At 47.9% G+C, this 13,430-nt stretch overlaps 2 protein-coding genes across 11 annotated transcripts in view; one reads left to right on the top strand and one right to left on the bottom strand.

Moving 5' to 3' along the window:
- SYN3 (synapsin III) overlaps positions 1-13,430 on the bottom strand; it is a 546,668-nt gene that overhangs the window by 285,021 nt on the left and 248,217 nt on the right. The window lies entirely within an intron of this gene.
- Positions 5,473-13,430, top strand: part of TIMP3 (TIMP metallopeptidase inhibitor 3) — a 61,639-nt gene continuing 53,681 nt past the window's right edge. Inside the window, exon 1 of the mRNA XM_515097.8 lies at positions 5,473-5,907. Within this exon, the coding sequence (XP_515097.2) occupies positions 5,787-5,907 (121 nt within the window). The 5' untranslated portion in view covers positions 5,473-5,786. The remainder of the gene's footprint in view (positions 5,908-13,430) is intronic.

Consider the following 13,430-nt stretch of genomic DNA (forward strand, 5'->3'; position numbering starts at 1 on the left):
GAAAACAAGAGCTGGAATATTTGACTCTGCTTTCCATTTCCCACCACCCTAGATAACATAGGATACAACATGGCTTCACTGCACACATGTGTTTTCTGGCTTAAAAACACTGAGAGTAGATCCCTGTGGAAAGAAATATGAAAACCTGAGGATTCATGCGAATGTAGCCAGAGACTCTTACAGAGGGGTCTTCAATTTGCTGGCAGGGCTGGGGGAGAGCTGGGACAATTTTACTGCCATGAAATTGGCTCCAGATGGAGGCCAGGAAAGGTGTTTACCCCCTGCTGGTGCCAGACACAGAGAGAGCCTGCAGTACCTTGCATCTTAGGCTCAGAATTGCCCAGTGCTGGGCAGCAACCCCACTGAGGGTCTGGCCAGAGCTCACGGGGATGGGTGGACCAGGCTGTCTGTTGCTTGGAAAAGGCCATTTTGAATATAATGACTTTCACATGGACTGTGGGGCTTGGGGGAAGGCATCGTGGCTAGGGTCTGGAGGGGAAGAGGGAGGAAAGCAAAGAGGAGCTTCCCTATGAGGCAACAGAAATGACAGTACCTTCTCCAGGTTGAATTTCCAAAACCCAGCTCTGCCCTGGAAGACTGGGACTGTGGCATCCTCTGCAGTGTTCCCAGACCGCCCTAAGGCCCCCAAACCAATGATTCACAACTATGTTGCTTCCCCAGAGAGCATCTCCCCCTTTGGTTGACATGTGGCCAGCTCAGGGGTGGAGGAGCTCCGGCAGCCACGAACCCAGACGGGATGTTGACTGAGAGCTTTGTGGCCATGGCAGATGGGAGGGGTGAGCTTCACCCACTCAAAGGCACCCGCACCCCACCGATGAGTGTGGAATTGTGCTCTCCCGCCCTCGCAGTGAGACGACCGACCAGGACTGCAGGCTGAGCAAATGGGTGTTCTCTGGCTTATAGCGCCCCCTAGCACCAGCCAGCGGGATAGAGCTCCATGAACTCTCCAAGGAGCCACCACCTGCCTGTCTGAATGCTGGCAAGGGGTCGGTGGTGCTGATCACTGGACCCATTCAACCAATACTTATTAAACTCGTTGTTACCAACACTTAATCCCTGTGTTCTAGGGGCTTACACTCCAGGAAGGGAAACAGATGGGTAAATAATCACATTAGAGTCAGCTAAGTATTGTCAAAGAAGTTAATACAGGGTGTTGTGGGGATACATGGGAGGGGAATCAGAGGAGGTTTCCCGGAGGAGGTGACATCTCAACTGAGGTCCGAAGGATGTGGAAGAGTTCAGTAACTTCTGAAGACCAAAAAAATGGTGATAAAAAAGACACCTTCCTAACTTTTTAGTGCTACGATCCAAGAGACAAACAAGCAGGTGAACGCATAACTACACTGGGCTCCACCATAAGCCAGACCCTGTCTCTCCTAGGACTTTGGCATCACAATCTTCTCTGAAATTCTGTTTTCGGCATTGATTCTTGGGGGAGGTAGCAATATAGGAACTCAGTGTTCGTTGCGAAACTGATGGATGATCTTCAGTCTTGGGTACGTTCCCATGTGTCAAACCTGTTTAAATGGCAGGACCCATCTCCCCTTCAGAAGCATTCACTTGTCCTACAGGATTCCCCGTGGAATGTTGGAGTTTTTGAGGTGAGAGGGATCCTGGATACCACTGAGTTCTATCTTTCATCCAATAAACACAGAAGTCGACGCCTGGACAGGCAAAGTGACTTGACCAAGGCAGGTGCACAGCTATTCTGCAACATTGGGAACAAATCTCAGGTCTTTTGATTTTTTGTTTCCATTTTACTCCCTTTTCATTTCCCAGAAACAAAGTTTTCATGTGCTTTTTTTTATAGTGATATGTTTGGAATGCATTAGCTAGTAATTTAGGAAGGGAAAAAAATAAACACACAAGAGATAAACCTGTCAGGAGGACAAACCTGTATTTCTTCTGATTGGCTCAGAGGGTGATTATTATCATGGTAGAGAATTATTTAATCAGTGTAAGTAAAATTTCTCTGTGGGCTGGGCACTGTACAAAGACTCAAATGAATCTGTCTACAGATCTGAAAAGCAGATACGAGATCTGTGAATGGCTGGGGTTTCCAAGCCCACAGTACAAGCATGGGCCACACCTTACAGCTTGGAGGACTGAGCCCTGAAAATGGGCAAGTTCCTTCATTTGTCTGAACCTTATTTTTCCCACATTTAAAACAAGGATGAGTAGTTTCTGAGGTCCTTTTTATGACTTCTCTTCCTACAGACTCTAGCATCCTATAACTTGATACAAAGAGGGTGGATATGAACTCACCTTTCCTAGAAAAGTTCCAGGAAAGAGAATACCAGGTCATCCTAGTAGGTGTGTAGACAGGCCAGATAGATCTTGAAACTTACTCAGTTCTTCCCAGATGTATAACTCTATCATTGTTCTCAGCTGTCAAGAGAAAGCAGGAGAGCCTGCATCTTCATTCTTTTTTTTTTTTTTTTTTTTTGGAGACGGAGTCTCACTCCGTCACCTAGGCTAGAGTGCAGTGGCATGATCTCAGCTCACTGCAAGCTCCGCCTCCCAGGTTCACGCCATTCTCCTGCCTCAGCCTCCCAAGTAACTGGGACTACAGGCGCCCACCACCACACCTGGCTAATTTTTTGTGTTGTTAGTACAGACGGGGTTTCACCATGTTAGCCAGGATGGTCTCGATCTCCTGACCTCGTGATCCGCCCACCTTGGCCTCTCAAAGTGCTGGGATTACAGGCGTGAGCCACCGCACCCAGCCTGCATCTTCATTCTTACTGTTAGCCTCAGGTTCACCCCACCTAGCTTATTAAGTGATGTTGAATAATCAATTCTTACATATTATTAGGCTCATGGACACCATGACATCCAGACTGATGGGTGCCTGCTGAATGGGGTGACCCTAGCAGGAGGACTCCCCTACGCAAGGATTCATGGAGTTTGCTGTTTCTTTTCCTTAGAGTGAGAACCAAACTGCCTTCACACGGTGGGCAGAGGGGAACTGATTCAGGTTTGGAATAAGAGAGAACATCCCAGCTGAAAAGCTCTTGGAATTCGCTGAACTTCAAGACACTGTGTGGACCAGCTTAGGATAGGGAGTGAGAAGAAATTAACCAAAAGGTAATTTCGTTACTTTTCAGCTGGAAAAAAGATCAGATTACACTTGTGCTTTCATAATTAAGTAGCTGCTGGAAAAAAACGCTTCAGATGCTTTCTATGAGAAAACTGCTGCTTGAAGTTCAGCAGAAGTTATCTACTTGATACTTATATTCCAGGCAAGGCCTTCCGTTGGAGAAAATATCGGCACTTTGGACAAAACTGAAATGTGAAAAGAAAGAGAAGAGAGGGCCTCTATCATGTAAGATGCTTATCCAAAGTGGATTTGGTCTGGAAAGTCTTCTAAAACCTTCCACATGACTGTGGAATAAGTCATGTGGGGCGCGGGGATAAGTGAATCTCTCAAATTCCACCACGTATGCCCTCATTCAACCTGGATCCTTAGAGTGGCCTCCAGGGCACTCTGCTCAGGACTCAGTCAGCTGTTGGCCACACCCATGCTCTCCAGTCTCCTGAGACCCTGTTTGGTTCTGAGAGGGGTAAAAAGCAGTGTGGCTAAATATCCCAGGCCTCAAAGTATTCCTACTGTGGTTGGGGAAGCAATAGAATCATACCCCATAAAACAATGAAAACAGTGCTAGAAAAACATCGAGAGACAGAAACATCTCTACGAGTTAGGCCACAGTTAGAGTGAAGGCAGGGAGGGTTTTTAAAGCTGGGTGGAGGGGACAAGTCAAAAAGATGTGGAAACTGGTTTCCCTTTCCTATGGCTAAAGTGCTCAAAGGGGAAAAAGGAGTTTCAAAAGTGTTCTTGGAAATACCATCTCTCACGAATTCTTCGGCCTCTGCTGTCCCAACGTCACTTGTCTGAGATGTAAACAGAGGAGTTCTGAGAAAGAAGCTGAACTTGCATTTCTCCCTGTTTCTATTTGTTCCAAACTTGTGGCATTTCTAACAGGATGAAGTGGAAGAGAAAGGGAAAGAGACAAAAGTGTAGAAAGATGGAAGATCCCAGCTGCTAATGGCCATTTGCAGTTAGATGGAACAGCTGCTGACGTTCAGGGAAATGCATGTCTCTCTTCAGATGGGAAGGAGCAGTGGAAAGGGGTGACGAGTTCCTGGCTGGCCACCAATCATCCCATCTTTCTGTGCCGGTTCCTCATCTGGAAAGTGGGAGTGATACTTGTGCTTGCTTTTCCTATCTACAAAGATTATTGTGAGAGCTATAATACGGTGAGATACAGAATCCTGCTTTTAAAAATACAAAGCAGAATCAAGATGTCAATCATAAGGATAGTAATTGTGTTAGTTATTTGCAATCATCTATTATAGCTAGTCGTCTAGGATCCTGGATCGTTCTCCTGGTTTTACTACAGTTTTGGATCAGCTCACCCCCAAATCCCTTGCTGAAGGGTGGAGCCCTGTCAGCCATGGGCAGGGAACCACTTCCTCTTGCCTTTCTACTTTCTGTCTTTCAAACATGCCCAGGGTCTTTGCACTTGCTGTTCCGCCTGCCTGGTACCTCTCTCCTGTGGCTTGCCCCAGAGCTGATCCTTGTCTTTGTCCACTTCTTAGCGAGGATGGCACTTCAGGGAGCCCTTCCCTTGCTATCGCAGAGAGAGCAGGCCCTCCCCAGTCATGTCCAACACAGAACTCTGTTTTGTTTTCTTCATAGCCCTAGCATCACAGAAAATCACCCTGTGCATTCATGGATGTCCACGGGGGCAAGGGCTTTGTGTTGCTTAACCCAGCATCCTGAACCGTGTTTGTTGAATGAATACAGAACCCCGTTTGCTCTGGGGGAGCACAAAAAACAGTCTTCTATCATATATCATAGCCAGCTGCAAACAGCAGATGGCTTCCCATATCCCAGAGAGTAAGAACTAGAGAGAGAGAGAGAGAGAGAGAGAGAGAGAGAGAGAGAGAGAGAGAGAGTTTGGGTCTTTCTCCTCTGTGCCTGCTCTCTCCAGAGAAACTGGAGGGGTAGCAGTTAGCATTCCCCCGCTGGTTCCACCAAGCACAGTCAAGGTCTCTAGGATATGGCCACCCCTCACCTGTGGAAGGGGTCCTGCTGGGGTGGGTGGGTGTTAGTTGGTTCTGGTTTGGGTCAGAGGCACCCAGTGGCCCAGGTGGGCCTGGGGCCAGGGCGCAGACGAGAAGGGGCACGAGGGCGCCGCTCCGAGGACCCAGCGGCAAGCACCGGTCCCAGGCGCGCCCCAGCCCACCCACTCGCGTGCCCACGGCGGCATTATTCCCTATAAGGATCTGAACGATCCGGGGGCGGCCCCGCCCCGTTGCCCCGTGCCCCCGGCCCCGCCCCCTTTTTGGAGGGCCGATGAGGTAATGCGGCTCTGCCATTGGTCTGAGGGGGCGGGCCCCAACAGCCCGAGGCGGGGTCCCCGGGGGCCCAGCGCTATATCACTCGGCCGCCCAGGCAGCGGCGCAGAGCGGGCAGCAGGCAGGCGGCGGGCGCTCAGACGGCTTCTCCTCCTCCTCTTGCTCCTCCAGCTCCTGCTCCTTCGCCGGGAGGCCGCCCGCGGAGTCCTGCGCCAGCGCCGAGGCAGCCTCGCTGCGCCCCATCCCGTCCCGCCGGGCACTCGGAGGGCAGCGCGCCGGAGGCCAAGGTTGCCCCGCACGGCCCGGCGGGCGAGCGAGCTCGGGCTGCAGCAGCCCCGCCGGCGGCGCGCACGGCAACTTTGGAGAGGCGAGCAGCAGCCCCGGCAGCGGCGGCAGCAGCGGCAATGACTCCTTGGCTCGGGCTCATCGTGCTCCTGGGCAGCTGGAGCCTGGGGGACTGGGGCGCCGAGGCGTGCACATGCTCGCCCAGCCACCCCCAGGACGCCTTCTGCAACTCCGACATCGGTAAGCGCTCCTGGTGCCCCGCCCGAGCCCCACGCTGCAGCCGGGACTGCAGCGGTGCTTAGGGAGGCAGGGCGAGACCCACTTCTTTCCTCTGCCCCAGGAGAGGGGCAGACGGGGTTGGGGCGGAGTGGAGAAACTCGATGTCCTTGGGCGGGGGCGCTGGCATAGCTGAGAGGGGAAGATGCCCTGCAGAGGAAACTCACAGTGGCTGAGGGAGCCCCTGGCCGCCTTTGCTTTCCTAACTTAGGTCGTGAGGTTCCTACCGGTCCTTTTGACATCTGGAAAATGTCCCATTCAGTACTAACGGAGGAAGGGCTAGAAGAGAAGGGTGGGGAAAGGGTTCCCAAAACTTGGAATGCTAACTAAAGTGCTGGGAAATTGAATAGTTAAAAAAAAAAAAAGTTGCCCGCCATGTGCACGGAAAGTTGCAGGAGAAACTTGGAGTACTCCGAGTCTGCATCATCTCCTGCGCCTATGAAATTCATTCTTTTCACTGAGACCCAACCCAGCTGCAGGCTTCCCAGGCAAGCGCTAACCGAGCTTCTGGGACTGCCAAGTTTGGGTGGATTTAAGGGGGAAAATGAGGAGAAAGCTGTGGCATTGACCCACGCCCTGGAGGCACTGTGTTTGAGAGTGTTGATAGCCAGCAGAAGGTGCGAGGGGTCACTCACCACATAGCTGTGAAAATTCACAGGAAGGCTATATTTTTTCCCCTTGAATGTGTGTGGGGAGGGGGAGAATGGGTAGTGGAAAACAGATTTGTCACCAAAAGAGCAAACCTGCCAAGGGTCACATCAAGGTGACAGTTCCAGACTGGACTTAGTGTCTTGAGTAGAGAGACCCTGTAAAGAGACCTCCTACTCCTTAGTGTGTATGGAGGGCCCCGAGAGCATCCTGGGAGGCTTGTCTGGGAGTGTTTGGGACACTTGTGTTTGGATGGCTAAAGGTGGAGTGGCATCTGGGAAACATCTCTCTCCTCCTTTCCAGCCCATAAAGCGTGCAAGTCCAGTGGCTCTGCTGGGAGAGTGTGTGTGTGCGCGCTGGGCTGGGCTGGGCTGGGCTGGGCGGTGGGGTGGGACAGCCTTGCCGCCCTCTGCCTGTGTCGATTCAGAGGTGAAGAATGGAGCGTGTGTGTTTTAAGTACAGTCATAAAGGAGAAGGAAATTTTCCACTGAGTCTTGGGTGAGGGACTCTACCAGCGTGTTGTGGTGAGGAGGGGGAGGAGGTAGGAGCTTGGCAGGGGAGGCAGTGAGGGCCGGGAGGGGCACTGCTGGTGGGCTGGGCTGAGCCTAGAGGTCAGAGTGGGGGTGTGGTGACCAGAATGTCAGTGCAGTTGGCAGCTGAGGGTGTTTGTGTGACCTGAGGTCACCCTTGTAAGAGGCTCCCTGGGGCCCGCATGGTACATCCTCCCCTCTCCTGGGGGAACCCAGCTGGCCCAGGATTTGTGGATTGCTTAGAAAGATCCTTTTGGGCAGCCTGAAGACTGGGGAGGGTTTTCCTCCCTCCTCCATCTCCACCCACATTCCACTTACCCTTTCCCTCCTCATCCCAGTTGGTAACATTCCCACCTGATTAGTGTGGGGAGTTGCTGCTGCAGCTGAGTTCTGGTTTTGCCCAGCAGGATCACACACATGCGGCCAGGAGGCTGGCAGGTGGAATCAGGGTGTGCAGGGGTGCAGCCCAAGTCCTTTTCTGCTGGAAAATGGGCTGGGTGACTTCACTTGCGTTTTTTTGGTATGTAGTGGGAGTAGGTCCCCATTCTTCCCCCTTGCCCTTTGCTTTGGGGTTTCTACCCTAAAAATTGACCACAGAAAGTGAAAACAAGCATGAGTAGATCCTGCTTCCAATGGGGGCCTTCCCGTCTGCTTACTGCTTAGGTTTCCTGCGGTGGGTCTGAGCAATGCAGAAAGTTTCTTACAATTTCTCTGGATTGATACAAGAAATAGCTCCCTCGCTCCTCTTCATAAATTTCTCAGAGAAAATCTAAGTTACCAGGAAGTACCCAAAGACCAGGAGATTGTGGAATCAAAAAGAAAAAAAGAAACAAAAAATCTTCGATGCTCTGGCATGGATCCCAAATTGTTCTGCCTGGGTTTGGTGAGCTGCACTAGTGGCAGGGATGAGCTAATGCTTTTAAAATGGGAGGTGTGGGTGTGAGCTGCTTGCCTGCCGACCTCCCTCGCCTTGCACAGCACCCTGCTGGCGTCCAGTACTTGGCTCCCAAGTTTCATTGCTCAGAGCCTTTCTGGTTTCCAGTCTGGGTTGAAACTGTCTATTCTCTCCCTCAAACAAATATGAAGGAGCTCCCCATTCCTTGGGACCCACACAACCCCACCAGTCAACTTTGTAGCCCCCTAAAGGTGTTCACGTCAGCCCATCAACTTCCTGTTTGAAAACCATCATGGTGGTTTTCTCTTCATGGCTTGGTGCCGTGTTGGCCTAGCAGAAGGCACAGGAGGCCTGGCCTGGTCCTCTCCAGGGGGGCTGCCCGATGGCCTTTCCTCCTGTCTCTGCTCATCCACAGGTGTCTCTTTTTGTCTTTTTTCCCCAAAGTCCTAGGGCCTGGCACGGCATTCTGGGGGAGGAGGAGTTAAAAGGTGTTTCTATGGCAACTCCAGGCCCTGCACCCTATGGAAGTGTTTAGGAGAAGAATAAACTACATGCCGGCTTATAAGACACACTGTGGGGGAAAGAAAGGGACTTGGCAGCAGGCAGGATGTCTGTGGTCCCCCTCCCTGGCCAGTCATTGCCCCTGAAACTCCTGACAAAACCTTGACTCTAGAAGAGGAATGGGAGGGGGCTGGAGATGAAGAAGGCGGCTTCGGCCCGGGCAAATCTGCCCTGGCAGCTCTGTCCAGCTCAGGAAGGGGTGGGCTGTGCCAAGGGCTTTCTGAAAATGTGCGTGTGTGCGTGTGTGTGTGTGTGTGTGCGTGTGTGGCTTCTGCAAAGGTGGCTGGCAGGGCTGAGGGGGGTGCAGCAGAGAGAGAGAATTTTGCTTGAGAATGCCAAGCCCTTCTCTCCTTCTCTCTTGCCGCCTTTGTATGGGAGGAATGGGGCTGTAGGATGAAGCGTGTTCGGGGCCTGCCTCTGAGCCTGTTGGGAATTTGAGCATGAGGCTCAGCTGGGGGGCCGGGTGCCAGCCCCAGAGGATGGCCCCTGGATAGCTCCAAATTGTTCTGACAGGGGCCAGTGCCAGCAGATTCTTTCAGTATCAGATCTGAGGTTGTCGTTTTAGCAAAGAAGCCATTTTCAAAGAAACCAGATCCATCCCCTCTCCCTCTTACACACAATTACACCTCAACACTGGGCTTTGCAACTTAAGGAAAACAGAAAGAATCAGACTTTGGAGAGGCGCCAGCACTTGGTAGGGCAAGTCTGGGGGACCCAGGCTGTGGATGTCTTGGGAACCATGGAAGGAGGAGAGCTGCTATCCAGCTGGAGGAGGGAAGAGACATCTCTTAGGCCCCTCCTGGTTGCACGCACTTCCCAAATGCCATCTCTTTCACCCCCTCCCCCCACCCCCCACAGCAACCTTAAGAGTAGGTATTGCACCCATTTTTCAGATGGAAAACACTGAGGCTGAAGAGACTGTGCTTGTCCAAGGCCACCCAGTTGCTAAATGATAAAGCTAAAACGTATTATCAGTTATACCATGCTTCAAAAACCTTTCAACTTTCATTGACACATGACATTCTAAGGCGACCAGGAGATGGAATGGATGGTTAACATTTGAAGAATGCTTTTCTTCTACATTTGGGTTTTCTTTAAAAATATGAAGACAGCAAAAATGGCCAGAGGTTTTAATTAAACATCATCTTTAGGGAGGGAGAGCTTATTATTATTCTAGTGTATCATAGAGGAAAATTCTAATGTTCTTTGGCTATTAGATCTGGAAAAGACCCTTGAAACCATCAAGCCACAGTAATAAAAGGACTTGGTTTGTCTCACTGTGGCCCAAGGAGAAGTAAGGTTAATAGAGACAAGACATTTCAGGGCTTCAAGACTCTTCCCTTAAAGGTGGGATCAGTTAGGGCTCCCCAGCGGGAGGTACCCAGTCTGCCAGTGTGGTAGGAGGAAAGCCAGGGGGAGTCAGGAGACTGGGTCTCAGCTGGAGAAGGTGCCCCTCTGACAGTTCTGTGTCCCTTTCACAGTCCCTGGATAGATAAGGCTAGAAAAGTGGCCACAGAAGTAGCTTGGGTGGAGGGGTTTTTGTTTGTTTTGCATGAACAGCAGGAACCATTCAGCTCCACTGCTGAATGGCACATTCCAACAGGTTCATTAATTAAAAACAAAAACAACAACACGATTCTCCATCGCACTTGGCTTTTACCATTCCAGCCAGTATGGACAAGGAGGCCCCTTCTTCTACCTTTTGTTGTAGTCAACTCCTGGGTGGCCTTGAGAGGCAGGGTGGAGTGGTGGAAAGGCAACGGGGAGGGCAGATCTGAGCTCCACTCCTTCCTCTGGGGCTTGTTGGCTGTGTGTGCCTAGGCACATATGGGCTATTTTTGAGCTTTAGTTTTCTTATTTATACAAGGGGAATAACAATTTGTACCATCTTGGCCTGTTTTATCTATATTTTAAAAGCTGCAAGTATATGAATGCATTCTATGTCCATGTATGTATCTCTCTGTATATCTATGATATATCCATTTCTATTTATCATCTATCTATCTATCTATCTATCTATCTATCTATCTATCTATCTATCTCTCTATCTAAAATCGGAGAAGAGTAAAATCCTTTCTGATTACTTTTTCTAACTCTAGCCCCTTCTCCAAATCCTTTTCTTCCTATACATTTACATACATAGGTACCCATAGCAAATTTATAGTAGTTTTTCCCTTAGAAACATGAATAGTAGAACATTAAACATCATGGAATACCACATAATACCACATACAGTATTCTGCTTGTTTCCCATTCAACAACGCGTACTAGAGATCTTTCTACTTAATATATATGTCAGAGGAGCACCTTCTCCAGCTGGGACCCAGTCTCCTGACTGCCCCCCTGGCTTACCTCCCACCACATTGGCAGACTGGGTAGCTCCCTCTGGGGACCCCTAACTCATCCCCACCTTTAAGGGAAGAGTCTTGGAACCCCGAAATGTCTTGTCTCTATTAACTTTACTTCTCCCTGGGCCACAGTGAGACAAACCAAGTCCTTTTATTACTGTGGATTGATGGTTTGGAGGATATATATATAAAAATATATAATTTATATATATAATACATAAATATATAATTTATATATAATATATATTTATAAATATAATATATAAATATATAATTTATATATAATTTATATATAATATATATTTATAAATATAATATATAAATATATAATTTATATATAATATATATTACATATAATATATATTATATATATTACATGTAATATATATTATATATTACATGTAATATATATAATATATATTACATATAATATATATTATATATTACATATAAATATATATATTATATTTATATATTATATATAAATTATATATAATATAATTTATATATTATATATTATATATTATGTATAATATATATTATTATATATTATGTATAATATATATATTTATATATTATATTTACATATATATTTATATATATAATATATATATTTCTTTTATGTATTTCATGAGGTTATAATTTTAAACAGCTAATAAGTATAGAGTGATTACTATGTGCCAGGCATTATTCTAAGTCATTAACTTACATTAACTCATTTAATTCTCTCAGTTTTATGAGGGAGGTGTGCTATTGTCATCTCCATTTTACAGCTGAGGAAACTGAGGCTTAGAAAAATGAGGTAACTCGTTTAAGGTTACACTGCTAGCAAGGAATACAGCCTGTATTTAAGCCCCTTCACCCTGGCTCTAAAATATATTTAACAAGTATACTATAGATCACATTATACCATATCATATTATATACACTACTACATACTCTTATATTATTATAATTATATAATATGCATTTTCAATTTTAATAGTTCCTGCCAATTTGGCCTCCACAGTGGCTGTGTTAACATAGTTCTTTTCATATATGCAACATGAGGGGATGGAGGAATGTTAGAGCCCTGTGCTTAAGAGACTCCCATGCTTCTCTCAAATAGAAAAACAATTTATAATTTTTATTGACTTACTGAGTGTTTTTTTCCCTTCTTTTTGTCTCTTTGAAAGGGAGCAAAATTAGGGCCACGAAGATCAAGTTAATGGGAGTATTTTCATAGGGAGAGGAAGGCTGCAATGCCAGGAAAGCTGTGACCCTTGACTTGTTGCATGCTGGAGTAATTCGGTTGAAGATAGTTTTATGTATTTATTTTGCTTTCATAATAAGCAATGGACCATTTATTACACCAAGTTGTTTGACTTTGAGGACTTACATGGACTCAGGTTCAAAGGTATATGTGGCTGTGTTTTGAACACACATACACAGGGTTTTGCTTTCTGACTCAAAGCTGTCTGCTGGCCAGGCTCATGGTGGCAGCAAGGGCACTCACTCATCTGTCTCCCTTCTTGTTGCCTATGGATGGCACTTGGGTGAGAGCAGTGGGATGGTCACAAGGAGGAGCATGGACTGCCGAGAGGGAGGCTGGGTGGACCCCAGCCAAGAAGGACACTGGGCTCTCATTATTATGGGAGCTAGAAGGCCTGGTTTAGGAAAGAATTCCTGTTCTGATGAAAGCTCTTCAGTGGACTCTTAGGATAAAGTATCATCAAATGGCTTTTACAAGGGCCAGTGTGGACCCTGCCTACCTCATCCTCATAGTCTCATCACTGGTCTGTCCTGCTCCAGCTGTTCATACTCGGTCTCTCTGGCTCTTGGCCCATGACACCCCCTCGGTTTTGAACAGTCCTCATTAACTTCTCATTCTCTAGGTCTCCTTTGGTTCCTTTCCCTGATCACTCCTTGGCATTGGTACAGACGAACAGTCATAAACCTTGCCCATATTTTAAGCATGCTGAAAAACGCCATCTCTAGTAAAACCCAAATTCTCCAAAGCTGCATGGGAAACTCCCAGAGGAACTTATTCCTGGGCTGGGAGAAAGAACTTAGGGCTGCATGCCACCCAGAGGGATGCACCTAACCCACTTTAGAGGGGAAGCACCCACTATGCTCTCTGCATTACTTGATAAGTCTAGTCCTGTCTTCTGGTGGACATGATACCCTAGCACCCTCCCAGAGAAGAAAGTGGAGATTTCTAAATGCCAACCCTGCAGGAGATCACACACATAATACTGTAATTTTCATAGTAAGTGTGGTGCCCTTACTATGTGCCAGGCACTGTACCAAGCTCCTTACTTGCCTATCAGTCATCCCAGCTGCCTGATGAGCTGTCTCAGGCTAGGGAAGCCAAATGGCTTGCCCAAGCTCACACCACTTGCAACCTATACTTGCTTAGCCTATCTCCAAAACCTGTGTTTCCAATCAGTCTCTCGTATAGACCAAGGGCTACAACTTTTTAGACTTGGGAAGATTCTACCCATTTTGCGACCTCTCCACATGAGT

This window comes from Pan troglodytes, chromosome 23, assembly GCF_028858775.2.
Source record: "Pan troglodytes isolate AG18354 chromosome 23, NHGRI_mPanTro3-v2.0_pri, whole genome shotgun sequence".
NCBI classification, from domain to species: domain Eukaryota; kingdom Metazoa; phylum Chordata; class Mammalia; order Primates; family Hominidae; genus Pan; species Pan troglodytes.